At 45.5% G+C, this 20,644-nt stretch overlaps 2 protein-coding genes across 3 annotated transcripts in view; both read left to right on the top strand.

Annotated features, from left to right (window-relative positions):
* The window catches only part of LOC135377668 (forkhead box protein F1-like), an 85,644-nt gene extending 80,621 nt beyond the window's left edge, over positions 1–5,023 (top strand). The window contains exon 3 of one of the 2 annotated variants that reach the window (XR_010418168.1): positions 2,775–2,862. Coding sequence is in view for 1 of the 2 variants with exons in the window: in XM_064610260.1 (XP_064466330.1) it covers positions 2,775–2,938 (164 nt within the window). In the remaining variant the exon portion in view is untranslated. Of the gene's footprint in view, positions 1–2,774 lie in introns of both variants that reach the window. The other variant, XM_064610260.1, reaches the window with a different exon arrangement.
* A 695-nt stretch (positions 5,024–5,718) lies between these two features.
* Positions 5,719–20,644, top strand: part of LOC135397577 (forkhead box C1-A-like) — a 70,735-nt gene continuing 55,809 nt past the window's right edge. Inside the window, exon 1 of the transcript XR_010423667.1 lies at positions 5,719–5,892. The gene's annotated coding sequence lies outside the window, so the exon portion shown is untranslated. The remainder of the gene's footprint in view (positions 5,893–20,644) is intronic.

Below are 20,644 nucleotides of genomic sequence, written 5' to 3'. Positions count from 1 at the left end.
TTATTTGTCATCGCCGCATGTTTTCCTCCACCCGAAGAATTTCATCGTGTGGGCGTCGCTAATCGCTGTCGAAACGGACAGCATTGTCAACTGTCCCAACTCGGTAGCAACACCATTTGGCAACAAAGCGTCGTAAAGTGTCGTTTTAACTATAAGCATGCCAGCCAGAGCGCGAAATGATATACGTCTTGTATGGAAGCAATAGCATTACTATGTGGTAAGCGGGAAGGTGATACGGTCTGCGTCCGGACAGAGAGCGAGAAAGCACAGCGGCTGCCACTGGCGCTACCAGCACCCAGCTAATGGCAACGAGAGGGAACGGAAAGCTGACAAGTAAAAAGCAGCAAAGAGGGTCGGGTGTCCCAGCTAAGACAATACGGGTGTCTGTGTGTGGGCCTTACCCACCACTGGTGATGGAGTCTTTTTCTCTTTCTCGTGAAGGGATAACAGAAATGCACGAGACACGCAGACACATATCCGCACACACACACACACGAAGAAGAAGAAGGGCAGACCGCAGCAAGAATGGCGGTGTTCCAGGTCATGAATCTCCGCGCGGTTGTAAACCTTCAACGGGAGGGTTTTAGCTCCAGTTTGTTCTTTGTTTTGCCCTTGTGATGGAAACAGAAGTCAGGCGTACAAGACAGTTTTATGGTTTTCAACAAGGGAGAGGCAACTGCCGCTCCGGGGAGAGAAAAATTGAAGGAACGAAATGAATAAAACACGTGTCCAGACGTAGAAACTGCATGCAGAAACCTCAATGCTCTTCATTAGACGCTTGGAAATATCGCTTTATTACGTTTTGTTACGAAACTTCGTGGGTAAGGAAAGACATTATTGGTCTGCAAGATTTCGGAATAGTTATTATCGATGCACGATATTCTTTACGGCCAGCGCGAACAGACATATGTGGTGCGTATGAGATTGCGATGGGAAGGGGAGAGGGGGGAAGCGACACTGTTCAACTATCCGACAAGTGACTCGTCAATTTCAGTCTGTACCAAGTTTAGCCGAATAACTGTTACATGCGTTACCAGCGTGCAATTTCTACTACATGCTTCACCGACAAAGGCTACACTCCACTCTCCCAATACTTCTTGCTATCGAGCGTTTTAAAAATAGTTCGGGAAAGACTAGTAAGGTGAAAGCTACATGAGCAGGCGCACTACCTTAGCTTGAGGTCGAACACAAATAGCATCTGTGTAGCCTGGTGTCTGCTTGTTGTCTAGCTCTTGGTAGTTCATCGAACACCCGTTGCATTATTTCTATCCAACATTAACCAGGTTAAATTTACTGAGACTGACGTTATGCTTAAGATATTATATTTTGATTTTGGAATATGCTGAACTTTCCATAAATCTTGACTTCCTGAGCTTCACTTAACGAAACTCTTTGTTCATTTCCAACTTCACTCTGTGTTGTAAAGTAAGTCACTGGGTGTTGTAAAGTAACTCCAAGCTGAGACACAGCGAAGGACGACCAGCATTTTTGCAGCAGCGCTATAGTGCGGTTCAAGGCCAGGAGCGCATTTCCAGCTTGACGTGTTGGTATCATATACTTTTTCTGCTGGAACATGTTTTTAGTTTGTATTTTTTCCCCAAGCGAATTAACTGCACAGAATTGGGTGCTGTTGATTATAGTACGAGATTGGTCCTTCTGTCGCGCATCCATGGACCTCGGACGTATATAGGAACGCAGGAGCTGCAGGTCCTAGGACCTGTGTACGCTATATAGCAGGTTTTCAAGAACATTCACACACAGAAAATGAGAACAAGTTATTAGTATATGTTTTCTTCTTCTTATTTTTTTTTTTTCTTTCGAACTGGAATGAATGTAATTCGTTTACGCGACACCAAAGCAATTGCGAGCCACCATGTCATTTTTTTTGGGGGGGAACAAAAAATATCGTTGATAAAGCCTTACTGTCCGCGTACACTGAATTAGTTGCCAACTCACAATATGAGAATTGTACGTAGCAACATGGCAAGTGACGCCATTCATTGCTGCGGTATAGTATACGTTGCGCATGAATTTGCGAGGCCATTAGAAGTGATTCAGAAAAGATACATTACACATCTAAACCGATGGAACTTAAAGTGATCCATTGTGTTACACATCCGCGCACCCAAGGGAATTTCAGGCTTTCGTCATATTTTAACGTACGTGCCCCATTTATCACTTGTTACAAAAGTAACATATTGAGTCGAAGAGCTTAGAGAATATGGGCGCTAAAATTGGTACCTTGAGGGAATTTGAAGTAAATAGATAAATAGAACAAGGCGCAATGGAGAGGAATGCTGCAAGTGTCACTCGGACTTAACAGCGCAAAAGCCTCCAGAATTTCGGTTATCTCCATTCTTCAGTTCCAGAAACTAACAACCACTAGAGCAAGCCGTTCTATTTGACGAGGCGAGGATAATAAAGAATGTACAGAGTCAGAATAAAATTAGGCCTGCTTGCGGCCTGTTAGTCTTCTAAGGAGATAGAGCAATTTGAAAAACTAGGGAATAGGTGTTGAAATGATGATGATGATGATGATGATGATTCCACAAAATTCTGCATTTCTGTATTTCTCTGTTTTTACGTGCCTGGTCTTCTATAAGCAGTGCTCCCTGTTGACAAAAGACAGTACATAGGAAATAGATAAGACATAACTGAATACAGGGCGCTGCCAGGTTAGGAACACCATTGTGCCGGTGTCTGAGGCAGTGCCCAAAGCAGATGTGTTTCTCATGGGCGTTAGTAAACATAAACAACTTTGTTTCGTGTTTCAGGAATGCGGTTTCAGCACAGCTCGGCCGCGCCTTGCGACAGGAAGATGTATTCTTCGTCCTTCTCTTCGTCCCTTCCCTCTGTTGGAAGCCTAAGCCCTGGTGCACCACCACCTTCGCTCTCTCAAGCACAGGGTCCCTACTACGACACCAAGTATTCATTGTGAGTTCATATGACATCGGCAGCACAAGCTAGAAGAAAAAAGAACAAAAGAAGGTGAAGAAGAAGATGATGAACCTCACTGTGGAGCATCTCTGTTCCCCATGGAGGAAAAACAACGGGCATAGTGCACAGAGAAAGCGTGTTTGTGTACGTTATGTAGATATTGCGAAAATTAGTATTGTTGTTCTTCTTGGTTGGATCGAATGCTGGTGAATAGGTATCTCAGCAATAATCGCATGCGCGGCGCTGTTCGAGGTGCCGCTTTGAAATGTTGGCATTGGTTTTGTGAACAGCAGCCATACAGAAAAAAAAAGTTAGATTCGTACTGTCATCCTCGTATGATGTCTAGCAGCGAAAGAAAATAATCGGATGTTCTGTAAATATTCACCATACAATGAATCAAACAATAGCTTGTGGCGCACCGGTTCTTCATGGCCATTTGTCTATCAAAAAAGGCCAAAAGGTGAGAATTTCAACAGCGTATTTTGAAGTACGTAGATGCGTAATCATACAGGGTGCCCCAACAAACGTGTAAATAGAGATCTACTTTGGCTTTTAATGTCTGGTGAGCGGTATTTCATGCTACACTATTTCCCACCGTATGATTGAATTTCGACAGAATACTACTTTCAATTGAGTCATTTGCTGACAAGAAGCTCGGGAATTTACACGCTTCAGCTGCTCGAATCGCGTAAGGGGTTACAGCTGGCGCGTCTCAAACAAGTGTGATTTTGGCTGTACATCCACCACTAAAGCAATCTGTCGGCGCACCTTTACGAGGGTTAGGCGCCTTGCCAATGGAAAGAGAAGGTAGAAGAAAACAGCATTAAGTCGTACGGTGGTTTTATTTAGCTATTGTTGTCTTTTCCCGTGTGTAGGATAATCCAATTTTCTCTTTCTTCACTAGCAGCGCAAATGGTCACTTTGTTTCCTCACTTGTGATTTGAAGTATCTAAGACGGTGGTCTTAAATGAATATTTTTTACCTGTTGTACCCACGAAAATGCTAAAGGCCTTAAAACGGCAAAAGGTATAACGATGCGTACGTTACTAAGAAAAGAATACGTCTCACTAACCAAATATTCCACGTACCATCTATTTTAAAAAATTACACCTAAAATATCGCGTGAAGCTAAAGTAACAAAAATCGGTCAGCATGAAATATCTTTCACCACATAGTATAGCAAGAAATTATATGCTACTGCATAATGCCACGTTTTTGGGGAAACCGTATGTTTAGACTATAGTGTTATTAAAAGAAAAACAGACGTGATACAGCAGACAAATACTTCGCACGTGTGATCGTATACGTAGAGTACAGCGCACACATTTGCCATCATTTCATAATGTTTTCTATCTACAACATATGGTCACAGTTGTTTTGCCCAAGCTTTTTTGATCGAACGCTATTGGAGTATGGTATTATTATACCGATCGAAAACGTTGATTAGCAGTATTCGTCATCGTTAATAGGCAAATGACAGAACTACGAAATGCGCTTTATTTCCAGTACCATGCTAGTATTACAAGGTGATTTCACCAATGTCAACTCGGGAGGTGACACGAACTTTTGACGGGTGTCGTTGGTACAGTGCCAATGTGATTGGTTCCAGTGAACGCAATTATTTGTCTATGTGTACACCATGTGCCAAAGGTGATTGATATATTTACCCAGTGAAGCTCTCTTTCAAGGGATGGCTGATTAACGTTGTCTGTCACTGTTTTTGGCTTGTGCTGGTACCGCAATGAGTGGTTCAGGTGGTCTTACCTCGGTTACGCAGCCCTGTTACGAGAGATGTGTCACCGCCGCTTGTATACGCATCATGTAATTAGGCATGCGTGTAAGGAAATGGAACAACGCCACCGTCCTTCACTGCATACTTTATTGTCGTACCACGATCACACTGAGGTGAATCATACTGAGGGAAACCACCTTGCGGTGTATACTAGGTGTAGTTGGCCAAGTGTTGTCCAATATTGTCCTATTTATTTTGGTAAGCATGTTCACTAATAACAGGTGTTTCGAACAATCTACACCGATCGACGAATGTGAGTGATACAGTATTTGCAATAAAGAAAGCCCAAGCGTTCACAGTCGTCCCGCGTGACGCGTGAATATTGCGCATTGATCAACCTTCTTGAGTTTCTAATGCTGCACGTTGCTTTCAGATAAGAGCAGGCAATGTAATCTGAAACCACACTGAAAAAGGCGGAGAGTGAGAGAGAACAGAGCCTGACTACACAAGGTCTACTCCAACTTCCTGTTATGTCTCGGCTCGTGATCGTTTCTGTTATTTCCTTTCCTTCTGACACACGTCGGAGAAGACAGCTGGTGGACACCAAGAGCCACGTGCGTCAACTTTCTACACGTGCGTACGATTCAGTACATGGCACAACAACCTTAGAAACGAATTGCTGGGAAGAGGCTGGTTTATCATGCTTAGAACACGGTACTTTTGAAAGTGGTGTCCGCTGTGAATCAAAAGCGCAACATGCATACCTCACGACCGGTAGACGGGTTTAGTTCACTCTCCTTCCTTATCAAGAGCTGTTGCTTTGCTATCAATTTGTTCTTATCAAAATATCAAAAGGACCCTGAGTACTTTGTACTGATTGACAGGCAACCCTCACCACGTTATCCTCTACTATACTCTACTCTACTGATTGTAAGTACTTGGAACTGAGAGGCGATGTTCAGTGATTGTCGAGATATCTCGATGCGTCGAGAAAAGTAAGCAGAAGGCGCTTATTGGACAGCGGGGAGCACCTGGTTCCCGCTGTCCAATAAGCGCCTTCCGCTTGCTTTTCTCGACGTATCAAGTTATCTCGACAATCAGTGAGCATAGCATCACTGGTGCGTTCTGCAAGACAACGCCACAACCCTTTGTCTGTGTTCAATAAATGAACATTTCACGTAGCTGGTGCTCACGTGCGATTGTGGGGCGTACTACTATGAAAGGTAAGGCATTTCATCCCTTTGCCCTCCGATTTTGGTTAACAATATTGGTGTCAATTCATTCAAAATCTGCTTGGCAGTGTCAGTGAGCCAATTCTTTCTATGAGAATATCAATCAATTCAATTTATTTCCCATTCAGTATAAAGAGTACAAATGAGCGGGGTCGCGGAAAAAAGCTGCGAAGGCAGCGACATCACGAGACAATCCTTTCCTTAACATTATTTGGGACAAAAGTAAATTTTTCGACGTACTTTCCACAAAATCCGAGAGCAAGCTTCTAAGCCCACGGTCGCTTCTTTTATATTCTAAAATATCCCAGTTACCTTTTTTCCGTGTCACTTCACTCACTATTCCTCCGGCTCACCTGCTATTTGAATGAGACTATAATCAACACAAACTGCCAAATGGCCAAACTGCCAGGTACATATCCTCGGTTTGGTATTGCAATGAAGCACGTAAGGAATGTGTCTTACTGGCCCTATCTGCGTCACATTTAGGTGCACAAGTAGATAATATTTCTGCGGAGGAGGGGTTAGACATATTTAACGAAACAACGCTCGTTAACGTTCGTTGGTTCGTGTCGCTAGAGATGGATATCAACCCATTAGATGCCTGATGTTAATCCACGTTGTCCCGTACATCCACGGCCGGCGATAGGGTGCGGGGGGGGGGGGGGGGGGGCGAGTAAGACGACCGCCTTAGGCCCCGCACTTGCATAGGCCCCGCGCACGAAGCCCTCAACCGGGGATTACTTTTTATTTAAATATCAAGTATGCACTTAATCGTGTGAAACAGGCCCCGCGATGTGCCATTTGCCTCAGGCCCCGCACACCCCTACCACCGGCCCTCCGTACATCACAGTAATCTTAGAGGTGATTGTCGGTGCTTTCCTCAGTGTTCCTACAGGGAACAATTTGTCAGCTGGATATATTCTGACGATTATTTATACATTACTAGGTGAATGCGTACGGGTCTCGCGACGTAAAGCCCCGAATTATTATTATAAATGCGTATGGTACCGCTAGGGCGAGGCGGTAATTTTTGTTGCTTTTTGCTAGCCCAAGCAGCAGTAAAATATAATGTAAGATGCAGTCGAAACACAAATCGAAAATTTGAAGATCCGAGAGTTTTCATAAACAGAAATCCAAATGCAGTCTTCTAGAAGATTGCTCTGAGATCAGAGAGCGCCGCCTTGCAGCATCAGTGTGTACTTCGTGAACAGTTCACATAACCTGCTGCTAGGAGGCGATGCCTGCGAGGACGACTCCGAAAGACGACTCAAATTTTGCGCAATGGTGCCGTTCTTGTGAAAGCGGGGTCCTTGTGGCACCTTTGGCTTGCGTCCATCAACAGAAAGCCTGGTTATAACGAAATCGCATTTTTTCGAATTATCGCTTTGTTCGAAACCTCCCGTTGTCCGAACCTAAATGGATGTGTTTCGAGTCCGCTTATTCAAAGTGTCCTGACATCCAACTACGCTTATTGCGAAGGGCGAGATCGAGGGAGCTTGTGCGCCGAATCCAGCTTACGTTTTCTGTCTTTCCGGTCTTTCTTGTCCCATATATCAATGAAAACGGGGCTCACTAGCAGGTTGCTTGCCTGGTTGAACACTTTTTAAGGCTCCCGCTGGATTTCCGATGCCACGTTGTCACTGTTTTTGTGGTACTCCCTCTTTTACCGGATTGCAGTCCATATCATGTCTTTTTACCGATCCCATTAGCTTGGTTTGGCGAGGGCTGTCCTAAGCGAACAGGGAGTTTTCCTTTTTCTGTTCGACGGTAAACCGCCCACGGCTCGGTGATTTCCGTTTAACAGCAGAAGAACAAAACCAACAAACTCTGCGATGACTAGAGAACTCCTCCGAAAGGCGCAAGGGGCTACTCGGCGGCAACCAATAGGCGGAAATTTGATACCAATCCAGAAATGACGTCGGGTGACGCATTGACCGTGCATTTCGCTTGTGCGGGATTTCTTTTCACCGTTTATATTTGGGTTTACCGACGATGCCAAATTCCCGGATACCTTGGCTCCGCCGTGTGAAAGAAATAGTTTATGAATTAGACAATTAAGGGAAGGCGTTGTTGCGCATTACAGGATCTCAGTATAAGGGCACTGGCATTGGTGAGCTGTGGCAACACGTTGCAGAGGTGGTGATGTGGAATGGTAACTTTCAAATCAGTTTTTGGGACACACGATTAAACACTGTCTTTCAACAGTCATTGCGTTTTTTTTGGCCGGAAGCGATTTCGTCGAGAGTCCCCTTCATCTCAACAGACACTTCCGCATCATGTGAGAGCCGTGCGCCGTGCCTTCTGGCACTCTCACAGATCACGTGCAAAAAAAATACGCATACCAAGACGCACCCTCACAGATCACGTGACAGCCGCGCCCACCGCAGCCAACACGTCGCTTCCTACCCCGCTTTGACTCTCGCGGAAACCGCACACGGAGTTTGTTCGCGACGAAGAAATGATGAGTACTCAGCGATTTTACGTTCGACCCTTCGTGCCTCTCCGGAACCGGAAGTGGTCGCGGGCGCAGCGTCGCGTCGATTGCGAGCAGAAGCGATTTTTTTTTAATTCCGTGTTAGCGCCGCATAGGAACTGTGGCTATGAGCGGCGTACAGACGTGGACAGATGGAGAGGGGACAGCTGGATGGAATAGGAGACAGGGGGCTAGCGTGCGTCCTGGACCGATTTCAGGGGGAACTGTGCTGACATTCGTCGGGAAAGTCTGCCGGAAAACCCAGGGAAAACTTCAGACAGCACAGCCGTTGGTAGGATTCGTCGCCACCACCTTCCAGGCTTCAGCACGACCTTAGTTACCACCAACGAGCGTACGACTTGGGGGGGGTGGGGGGGAGGGGCGTGGTTTATACACAGAGAAAATAAGGCGGCCTGCCTGCCGGGAGGCACGTTGCCCAAAAGAACAAAGTAAACAGAACTAGGCACAACACAACACACAGATGTATGCGAGAATATAAACAAGCAATGGACCTTTTCCCCGTAGGCTTCGTATCCTAGCGGCTCTCCAGCTAGCCACGCTCGGAGCGCTTCAAAGCAAATCCACGTGGCTAGCACAAAGGGCCAAAACCGGTCCGGAGTGGAACCGACGAGCTCGCGCCGTTCGTGCAGTCTGCCCACTGGTCCTCACTTCTGTCGTCCCCAAACTGCGCCATCTAGTGAAGACGTTATGAAAGAGGTCCATTCTTTTGTGGGCAAATTATATCCATGCACTGACAAGTTCTACAGTTTTTTTTTTTAAGCTGCAACAGATTAAAAAAAAAAAAACCTTTGCCTAAATTCGTAAATTGAGCAATTCGGAAATTTGCAGCAAAAGCGAGATAGCAGAATGGGAGACAATCTCTCGTCGAAAACCATTCGATATTTTTAAAAATGCTGAAAATAGCGCCGCCGTGAAACATCCATCGCAAAACTGCGCTATGCAAATGAGTCGAAACCTAAACCGCGCGCATGAACTTCGGGCTTATTTGGGCCGTAAAGCGGTTGGTGGCGGTGGTGATGATGGTGATGCAAAGCAGTTGACCTGGCAGCAGACCAGCACCTACTTCAATCATCTCCATCGGTTCAAACACGTGACCCTCTGACGTGGAATGAGCGCTGCTCTCCTTGTGCATTTTCAGTTTCGGCTCACTTGCATAGCAAAGTTCGGCGCGCTCGTTTCAGGAATTTTAAAATGTGGAATGGCTTTCAACGAGGATTGTGTCCCATTCTGCTGGCTCGCTTTTGCCGGAAATTTCCTACCTAAACAGTTAATTAAAACATTTTAGATAATTGGTCATCTTGTAGTTACGTACTCTCGTCAAGAGTATGTCCGCCTGGCCGTATAACTCAACTGCAAAAACGGCATGTATGCTGCTCTGTAAGCTTTTCTTTTTTAAGCTGTTGCGACTATATAAAAAAAATCGTATATTTTACATGTGAAATCGAAGCTAACCGTCGCGTATCCGCGTATCTGTCGCGCTCTATAGCCGAGGCTCATTGCAAAGAACGCTGCTAGGGGCCCTGGACGACACGCATCGCGCCAGATCGCGGAGTAATGTTCGTATAAAGTATCCTGCAGTGAAAAACAGTATGTTCAAATATTTTCGCTAAAGAACTAGCTGTTGAGAGGTAGCTGCATGCGGTTAGCTCGACCGTTCTTTCGTTGAGGAACCGCGGCGCTGAGAAATCTCGCGGGTTTGCCGTTGAGAAAACGCAGCATGTAGTCGGGCCTTTAACGAAGGATTTGTAGGAAAGGTCTTTGCAATCGTGGTTTCGGAATGTCCTGGTGGTTTTCCGAGGAACATTTTAAAGACTGTCACGACAGAAGTAGGCAGTTACTACCGGAGAGTATAAATACGCCTTTTCGTACTGGTATTCAGCACAGGGTGCATTGCAACAATGCCGTCCCAATAGCCGTAAGAAAGTAAGGCAGTCGTTAAACATGTCTCTTTGCACGGAGGAATATTTTCATGAACCAAGCATAGTGCAGAGAAATTTCAAGCATCAGCATTCCAACGTGAAAAATGTTGCACAGCGTGAACATGGCACCGCGCGTGATCCTCGTCTGCTTTAGTCCCTACAAGTGTCTCAAACGAACCGTGCATCTTGGCACATCTGCAGCATTACAGGAGCATGTTCAACCTGCAACGTCTCAAGTGTATTCTGTTTATCCATCTATATACGGGGTGCGTCTGGACAAGCTGATCAAAATTTTCTGAAATTCATGGATCATTTGGATCATTGAAAGAGTTGCTGCATGTAGTCATTCCCGATATGGCCTATATACAGGGTGTTTGCTCTAACGTGTCCAGAAATTATATTTAAAGCGAGCGATAAAAGAAAAGCAAGTGGTACTTTTCTGCTACTTGTGTAAGAAGCAGGTACTGCTTCACTAGTAGCACCTGTTTCTTAGTCAAGTAGCTGAAAAGTAGCGCTCGTTTCTCTTTTATCGCTCGCTTTAACTAAAATTTGTGGACACGTTAGAGAAACACTCTGTATACTTAAAGAAAAGATTGTGAGGTAATTAGCGCAACTTTTAATTAACCCACATAATTAATCCTCATAGTTAGGTGAAAGTTGGTTTATTTTTATGCAAAGTTGTATAGAACAACATTGAGGTCACTAATCCACAAAAATCGAAACCGCAGCGAACTTCTGTGCTCCAGTACAAAAGACTCGAAAATGCAAAATATTCCAGCGTCCTGCGGAGTTCCGTTTTTCATGCGGCCTCTTTTCATCCTCTCATGTCATCATTTTCATCCTCTCTGTGTCATCTCTCTCTCTCTCTCTCTCTCTGATGACAAGCTGTTCCTCAATACGTGGTGCACCCCCAGCTTTGTACTGCCGGGTCACAGAGTCGACACCGTTTTCTTATTCTTCGGCGCAATCCACAACCAAGAACCTAATACGCTTATCGAGCAGCGGTACCGTGGAATAGTGATTCTATTTTTGTTAACGGCATGTTTTTTTGTCAAAGTTGTAGATTAGCCGATTGATCACGCGACAAAGGGGCCGCATGAAAAACGGAACTCCGCAGGATCCTCAGATCCGCAGATTTTGCATTTTCGCATCTTTTACACTGGAGCGCAGAAGCTCGCTGTGGTTTCGATTTTTGCGGATTACAGTACCTTATGCTCCACAACTTTGCCATTAAGCCATCAACCTAATTTCACTAATTAAGGATATTAATTATGACAGCTAATTAAATTTGCGCTAATTACTGACACAATTTTACCCTTAAGTAGGCCATAATATAGGAAATAGCTCGATGCAGCAACTCATCAAAGGAAAAATGATCCACGAATTTAAGAAAATTTTGGTGAGCTTCTCGTGACACGCCCTGTATGCAGGTGAGGGAGCCAGTGGGAATAAGCACCCTGCATAACATTTTTAATGTGGGTACGGTGAAGTCTTAAATGTGATGCTCGATACATTAAATTGTAATTCAAACGGAGTATTTGAGAAAGCGATACAGGGTGTTCTTTTTTTTTTTTTTTTTTTTTGCCTTTACAGAATTTTTATTAAAAAGGCTATGCGAGCAGCATAGATGTTGTTTTTACAGTTGCGTTCTACGGCAGGGCGGACATCTTCTGGAAGAGAGTATGTGACCACAACATGACTAGACTAATTGCCTAAAATTCATTAATTAACTCTTAATTAGGGAATTTCGGGCAAAAGAGAGACAGCAGATTAAGAGACTATCCTCGTTGAGCGCCATTCCAAGTTTACACAATCCTGAATCACGCACGTGCGCTAAAATATCCATCCCTGAATTTTTATATGCAAATGAGCCCAAACCGAAAAAGCGCGCCTGAGGAGCGCGTCACCCTCGCCGACGGACGCTTATCTGGCCCCGCTTGCACGAAACTTCTGCTAGGATCCTAACCTTGAGTAATGTCCTTTAGCGCAGCCTTGCTGGTGCTTGTGTCACGTGCTACTGACGTAAACTTTTTTATCAGCGAAATGCACTGCCAGAAGGTACGTTCGATTAGGCCTGCACTGCCTGAACCAGTTCCGGTGGTGCTGCACTTGGCCGTTCGTTTCGCCAGTGCAGCCTAGCGCCCCCTGCACAGTCTCGTTCGTTTCAAACCAGTGCACGCCAAGTGTAGCCCTAGTGTAAGGAAACTCTGCACTCCCGCAGGGGTCAGTTCAACGGTAGTGCAGAGTAATGGCGGCAATGGCAGCAGACGACACAAGGCAAATAACAGTTAATGTAAATTCTCGAACGTATCTCGAGAGAGCCGGAAGAGCCGTTTGAATTCGAAGTCGAAATAACGATTCACTACAGTTTCGGTGTACATTGGTATGCACATTCCTGTCAATTCGCAGAAGATTCAACGCTATCACGGTTACCAGGTCGTCGAATTCTTCGTCCTCGCTGTCAGAATCCACAAGTTCCATGGCTGTTTGCACAATTGTTGAACAGTTCATTGTGTTCGAAATTAAAAAGCAGCAATGCACACGTGATTGAAATGTCACACGCGTTCTTACAATCCGTAGCGGTGTTAAGACTCGCGGAGAGCAGAAGGCCTGCACTAGCGCTGCACTTCGATATTCGTTTCGCGGCGGCACTAGTGTTGCACCGTTGAACTAGAGCTGGCCTAGTGCTGCGCTAGTTCAGAACTGGCCCTGCAGCGCCCGGAACTGGTTCAGGGAGTGCAGGCCTAATCGAACGTACCTAGAGCTGCGCCAAAGGAAATGTCTCAAGATTAGGATCCTAGCAGAAGTTTCGTGTAAGCGGGCCCTGGGTTGGTTTATCTGGCCAACTGAGTGGCAACTACTCCAATCATCTCAATAGCTCCAAATCACGTGGCCGTCTGACGTGAAATGAGCTCTGTACCCCCGTGTTCCCGGTCGCCGCGGTTTCGGCTCATTTGCACATCAGAATTCGGGGATGGATATTTTAACACACGTGCGTGTTTCAGGATTTATTCAACGTGAAATGGCTTGCAACTAGGATAGCCTCTCAATCTGCTATCTCGTTTATGCCCGAGATCCCCTAATTACAAAGTTAATGAACGAATTTAGTCATCTTGCAGTTGCACACTTTCTTCGAGAGGATGTGCGCCTAGCCGTAGAAATCTACTGCAACAAGAACATGTATGATGCTCTCATCGCTTTTTTATAGAAATTCTGTCAAGGCTAAAAAAAACACGTTTTTTTGTTGTTTTTTTTGCCACGCACTCAATACTGCCCGTAATATTTAACCGTGGGGTGAAAAAAAAGTGACAAAGGCAAGATCTGATCTGCATTGGTGCAAGTGCAAGGTGCAGCATGCATAGATCATTACTTTTAACATTTGCCATCTCAAGGAAAGCCACGGTATTCATTGCTGCGCGCGCCGAAACAGTGTTATGGCAAGCTGCTGGACTGTGGCAGTCATTTGAGGCTGCCTGAATACTAGCTCCCTCTGTGTACACAGAGGGAGCTAGTATTTAGAGACCCTGCACACAGTCCCGCCTTTGGCCGCCGCTCGAGTATAGGTTTTCGATCTTTTCGAACACCTCCGATACGCTCATGGTTGAACACCGAGAAGTGTTTCAACGGCAGCTGCCACATTGGTTACTGTCGGAGAAGGAAGTGACCACCATTTTCTTGACCGTCATTTCATTGTCTATTCATTTTCACGGGCGTGTTGTATAGTCTGGGTAAACCCAAACCGACGTCTGCTGCTTGGTTACCAAATTGAATTGATAAATTCAGGTTTCGCACCAGGTTACAATCTGGTGAACCCGCCGGGAGTCTTGGGGAATTCCGCTGGCCGTTTTCGTGCAGAAATAGTTACACCGGCTCGAGCGTGCATGTCACACGGCCGCTTCAATCCAACGTGCGTCGCGTTTCATTGGTCCTTCCGTTCACTCATCGTTCATTTCTAGGCTGAACGCGCACGGCCACAGTACACTGCGCTGCACAATAAGGCCGGTTTCACACTACCATTCTTCTCGTCCGTGTTTTTCACGCAGGCAAATCGGGCCCATTGGAATCTACTGGGCTCGATTGCCTCTCGATTGTATTTTTGAAGCATACGGAAGAGAAAAACGGGAGTGTGAAATAAGCCTAACGACTCCAGCAGAATTCGCCATCAGTCTTCGAATTCGAACATTTTCTTGCACAAGTTAGCACATCCGCATCAGATGAAATCATCTTGACACGACGGCAGTGGCATGAAATGACGTAGACACTTCACTGAACGGTCTCTTGGGCTGTTACGATGACTTGAAGTGTTCATCAGTTATATTGAGAGATAATGTTTCGACGTTTTTGTGACCGCATATAGACCGTTTACAGCAGCTAGTTGCTTCGTGCGCTAATAGATGGCGCCACAGCAGCCACGCCATTGCTTGCCTTCTGCGAGTGCCTGTGTGCCTTTGCCTATGTGAGTGCTTCCGACCTTTTTTTGCCGCTGTGCAAAAGTTCTGTGCAAAAGCTGGAAAAGCAGAGGAAAGTCTTGTTCCGTGATTGAGTGTAGAAACTGTGACAGATCTGATCGTGTGGGACGAAGACTGCCCGCGTTCGATGTGCAATGCACGGGTTTCCACAAAGAGAGAAAAACAAGCTGATTCGACAACGGTAGGTATCGAATCTTCAGAGAAAGGATTTCAAAGCGGGAAAGCCAGCGAGGGTAAGTAATGCAACCCTCAAAGTGGTGCAGCATTTCTGTGTGAGCCCCAAACTCTGCTGTAGGCGTCGGCTGCTGCTTGTAAGAATAAACTTCCCCCATAGTAGCAGGGGTCACGTTCCTTGCAGTTGAACGGTTCCGTGTACACGCCTTGTCAGTGCTCGTGAGCCCCTTGTCCGTCCCCTCTACAACCTTGATGAACAGTGTACAAATATGACTGCACCTGCTGCTCAAACCCGCTATACATGTGCATGTTGCCGCCAAAGTGGGCCCGAAGCGAGTCTCTGTACTACACGTTCTGCTCACTGTTTGTGTCGACCTGATGTCGGCCTTTAAAATTCATACACCATCGTTGCACTGGCACAGTACTACACCGACATGGCCGCTGTCAAACAGTTTCATTCCCTTTGCAAATTCTCTGTAGTTCAGCGCAGGCTTTCCGTCTCCCTCTAGCTCGTTGATCATGTGGTTGCACACATCTGAAATCAACAATAAAAGTATGCGACCTCATAACGACAACATAACAGCCCTTACATGCATATATGAGAAAGACCCTTGCGATATAAAAAGCAAGAAATCACGATCTTACGATATTACATTATGAACGTACCCACAACGTAACGTATACGCAACAAAAGAAGAGGGAAAAAAGAAAACGCCGAAATATGTTGTAACTCGAACGTAGTGGGGCCGATCATGTGAGACGCACGAGGACAAATATCACTCTAAATCAAGCAAATGCACTTACCTGACCGTTCAAGCTTCGGCCAAAGCCTCGTGTTCATTGCAAAAAGTTTAAAATCGGGGAAAGCGTCTCTGGGTTGCACCGCCGTACTACGTGCGCCGTGCCAACAGGCAGCCAAAAGAGAAGGCAAGCAGTGGCGCGCAAGGTCACGTGCGCTAAGATGGCGGCGCCCAGATAACTCTGCTGTAAACGGTCTATAGGGACCGGCGCGACAGCTTGTTTTTCAGCGACTTTCGACACCTTCTGGTTGTGGACGTTTCGCAAGATTGTCATTTTTGCAGGATCCATATGAGACATATTCTGTCCCGCATAGCCATATAGGCGCCGCTGACAGCAGCTTCTACTGACCATTTTCAGGGCTGTGACTGCGAGGCAGTGCTGGAAACTGTTCGGAATGTTTCTCACATTGTTAACTGCAGGAGAAGATCACCTACGAACAGCGCTATCTACACGTTCATGATCTATTGAATACCTCGAAATGCAGGATGCCCATGTCGGAGGAATTATGTTTCATGAACTATGTTTAGCAAGCTATAGTTTACGCTGAAATAGTAATTGATTAGTACTTCTAGAGTTCGAAAGAAAAACAAGAGCAGTGTATCGCGACCTCTAGTGCCGCCCTATGTCGTCTTATCAAGGTGGTCAAGTTTCATTACCGCTCTGGTGGAGTAATCCGATAATGCTCCGGCCTTCTCGGCAAAGCCGAACAAGTTTCTCTAAATTACACATTCCCTGTACAAATGGCGGGGACGCTAATAAAAAACGCGTTAGATAGAAGTAACAAAAAAAGCGGCACGACATTCCGGAATTAGTGTCAGACTTTTACGACACGAAACACGATCCACGAATAAAGACGCGGCACACCATCGAAGTGCGGGGTTGTCTGGACAGCGTGACGCAAATATGAACATGGCAAAGTTAAAACATCAAAAAATCTTAAAGCTGGGCCTTCGCCAAGCAGTGAGTCTTGGCCACGGCACTGATCATCTGTTAGCACCTCCCGCCTCCATCCGAAACATCTGGAATGGGAAGAGTTGTGAGGATGGCAGATGCTTCTGTCCCCCCTCGTTCTATACTGAAGGCACGCCTGGATATCGTCAGACGACCTCTGAGGGTTTCACGACGTCGGAGGAATTTTTACGAGCACCAAGTACGCGTTAAAATTTATCGTAGGACGTCTTCGCAACGCTTCCCCGGCTGACCAGGAACAATGCCTCTAGCATTTCGCTTGCATTAGTTCTGAACGCGGAACATCACGAATGGGTCCAACATATATATATATATATTTTTTTTTTTTTTTCGTGTTAGCGCCGCGAAGCAATGATGGCTATGAGCGGCGTACAGGCGTGGACAGACGAAGAGGGGACAGCGGGAAGGAGTGGGAGACAGGAGGGTTAAGCATGCGCCCTGGGCCAACTTCTGGGGGAACTGTGCCGACATCAGTCTAGAAAGTCTGCCGGAACACTCAGGGAAAAACCGAGAGAGCACAGCCGGTGATAGGATTTGAACCCACCACCTCCCAGACGCGTTGATCACCTCGGCAATGCCGCTGGTGGTGAAAGACTGGAGAGCGGGCAGTATGTCACTTACGATACCAGCGGGTAAAATGAAATATAGAGTTGTGTTTATTTTTATCCGTTATAACTTTTTTAGAAAAAAACCTATGGAAACTACACAAATGTCATTTTTGCAGTTGGGTTACGCGGACGTCCTGTCGGAAAGCGTACATAAGTACTGGGCGACTAATTACCCGAAATTCCTTAATTTTTTATAACTCTTACTTTATCATAACCCATCATAACTCTTTCATTAGGTGCTTTCGGGCAAAAGTGAGACAGCAGAATGGGAGACCATCATCGTTGGAAGCTATTCTATTTTTTAATTAAACATCCTGGAACGAGCACGCGCGTTGAAATATTCGTTGCCGAGTTTTGCTACGCAAATGAGCCGCAACGAAAACCTCGCTTCTCAGGAGCGCATGAGCTTCGCCACCGTCGGCTTACGTGGGCCGGAAAGGGGTTGATCTGGCCGACAGATCAGCATCTATACTCCAATCATCTCAATCGCTCCAAAGCACGTGGCCCTCCGACATGAAATGCTCGTTGCTCTTTTTGCGCTAAGGATCGTGTCGTCCAACTGTGTGCCCAAATTCGGGCTTTTACATAATGGAGTTCTTCCACCAGCTTGCCTGCATATCTTGTCAGTATTCATATTTGCATCTTGTCAGTATTTTTCTGGTTTCGATTCATTTGCATAGCAAAATTTGGCAATTTGTATTTCAAAGTACATGCTCATCTCAGGATATTTAACGTGGTCGATGGATTTAAATAATGACTGGCTCTAATTCTGCTATCTCGTTTTTGCCAAAAAAAAAAAACAACAACAAAAAACATCTAATTAATAAGTTAATCAATGAATTTTATCTAATGAGTCGTCCAGTACTGAAATACACTTTCCGTCTGGACGTCCGCCTGGCCGCACAACCCACCCGCAAAAAGTCATCTGTATAGCTTCCATAGTTTTTTTTACGTTTACGTATAAAAAATCCGTAACGGATAAAAGTAAACACCCTGTACATACCATACATGTATTTATGCACCAGCAGTATTTTGGAAGTCGCTACACGATACTAATAAGAACCGATCCTGGAATACATCAGCAGGAAGTGGAAAGAGTGATGAATGTGTATAGTAGGGCTAGAAACGTCCTTCGAAAAATACCACTAGCAGATCCGCACTGACGCACTCCTGCAAGTAGGAGGCAGTTCAAAGTATTGAAGGCAGTTTGGTCCCGGTATGACACTAGCTAGTAATTGCCTTTCGCAAGGGGCAAAAACTTAGCGCAACACATGGCTTTAATGTATCATCGTTAAATGCGTTAAACGGTAGGGCACCAAACTCTGTAAACTGAGATAAGGACGAGACATTTCCGGCGTAGTTACAGTGCCGTTGGGTAGGGTTCGCAATCTGGAGAAAATAAACCGGCTATTTTTGAATGAGTACGAACCAGGCCTGCACACCTCTCATGAATTCGGAGGGTCGTGAAAACCGGAAGAAAAGGGGCAAATTATGTTATACGAAACACACGAGGCACGAATGCTAAAGTGGACAACAAGAGAGACAGTGACCTTTCTAACCACCAGTAACATTCCCAATAGCATCTCGATGACGAAGTTAAATAACATTATCATGCAATGCAATATTAAGCATTCAACAGTGAAACGACGTATTATTACAAGATATTCAACCAGTAGCCTGTCACTTTGTTATAAACCGTTTACGCTTCGCCTCTCCTGAAACATGAAAGCAGTGATATTATCTTACTTTTCTTCATCTTTTTAATTGTTCTATTCTTTTTTCTCGTTCCTCTCATTATTATCCACTCAAATGTTGGTGCACACCGGTAGAAAGTAGTCTGCTTCTCCCAAGCACAGTGTTAGGTTTATATTCCAGAATTTTCAATTTCGTCAATTCAATTTATTTATTTTTTAAATTTCGTGTTAGCGCCGCGAAGCGACTGTAGCTATGAGAGGCGACAGACGTGGAGAGGACAGCAGGAAGGAGTGGGGGACCGGGAGGTTAGTATGCGTCCTGGGCCGACTTCAGGGGGAACTGTGCCGACATTCGTCTGGAAAGTTTGTCGGAAACCCGAGACAGGAAAACCGGTGCGGGGATTCTCACCCACGTCACCTCCCAATCTCGGCGTGGAAAGCGGTCATCCTAACCACTATGCCACCGGAGCTGGTTAATTCAATTTAAATTGCGTGTTTTACTATATAGAGGTGTCTTTTTCGAGTGTTACAGATTTTTTATAGGGAATCTATGAGAGCAGCACAAATGCCGTATTTCCAGACGGACATTCTGTTGAAGGGAGTGTGCAACTACTGCATGATAGTTGCATTGCAAAATTTGGCGATGAATATCTCGAAGTACGTGTGCCATTGTGATTGTTTCTTTTCTCTTTTTTTAGTGGGTTGGCTTTGAAATCATGTCTGGTTCCAATTCTGTTATCTCACGTTTCCCGGAAAACGTATAATAACAAATAAAATAATAATGAAAACTTGAATGAATGGAATTGCCACCTAGTAGTTGTGTAGTACTACGTAGTTCCAACACGCAGAGTCCAACAGAATGTGCGCCTGACCAAATTTTCCTTTAGTTGTGAGTACGCAGCCTTCCTGTCTGCTTCTGTCATTGTCTTTCTGCTGCAAAAAAAAAAAAAAAAATGAGGATACGTGATATCACTGTATGATTGGCCAGCGACACGTCCCGGCTACACAGGCTAGTTTGTGCACGTGTTACCTCCCAGGTGACACTTTCTATTCGTATCAATACATTGAGCAGCACTAACAAAGCCATCTCGTGCAAGCGGGCATAGGGTAACAATATGCTCAGTTTAGAGCTCTAGGCCCGTTGGTGGCACAGCCGAAGACCTGCCGAGCTTGCCCAGGGTCCCCGCACCCCAGAATGCTGCCGTGTCGCTGCTGCTATGTGTTGGTTTTGCAAGCCATAGAACCCGGACCAAATGCACCTCTCATAGGTACTCCATTGATCACCGTTAGCCAGGTACGTGAAAAGAATTATGTTCAACTCATTCAGACATTCAATGCTGTAAATTCTGAAGACTTGCAAAACATTTCAGGTGTTCTTTCCGCTTTTCGCACAGTCTCTTTTTCATAACAATTTTTTTTTTAACTGACTCCGCCCACTAGGGTGCCTGCAAGTATCAGCTAAGAATCCAGTGGTAGTCAGGCAGGCAGGCACAGGCAGGCACGCGATATACCAGTATATAGCGCAGCACCATCTCTACGAGAACCGTTGCCCTTGTAGCGATGAGCTTCCGTTCTCCACTCCATGATGGCGCTTCCTGGCCATCACCACGACTTG

Source organism: Ornithodoros turicata, chromosome 1 (assembly GCF_037126465.1).
Source record: "Ornithodoros turicata isolate Travis chromosome 1, ASM3712646v1, whole genome shotgun sequence".
NCBI lineage: Eukaryota > Metazoa > Arthropoda > Arachnida > Ixodida > Argasidae > Ornithodoros > Ornithodoros turicata.
Note: the sequence above shows the minus strand (reverse complement) of the source record. Positions and strands in the feature narration are given on the sequence as shown.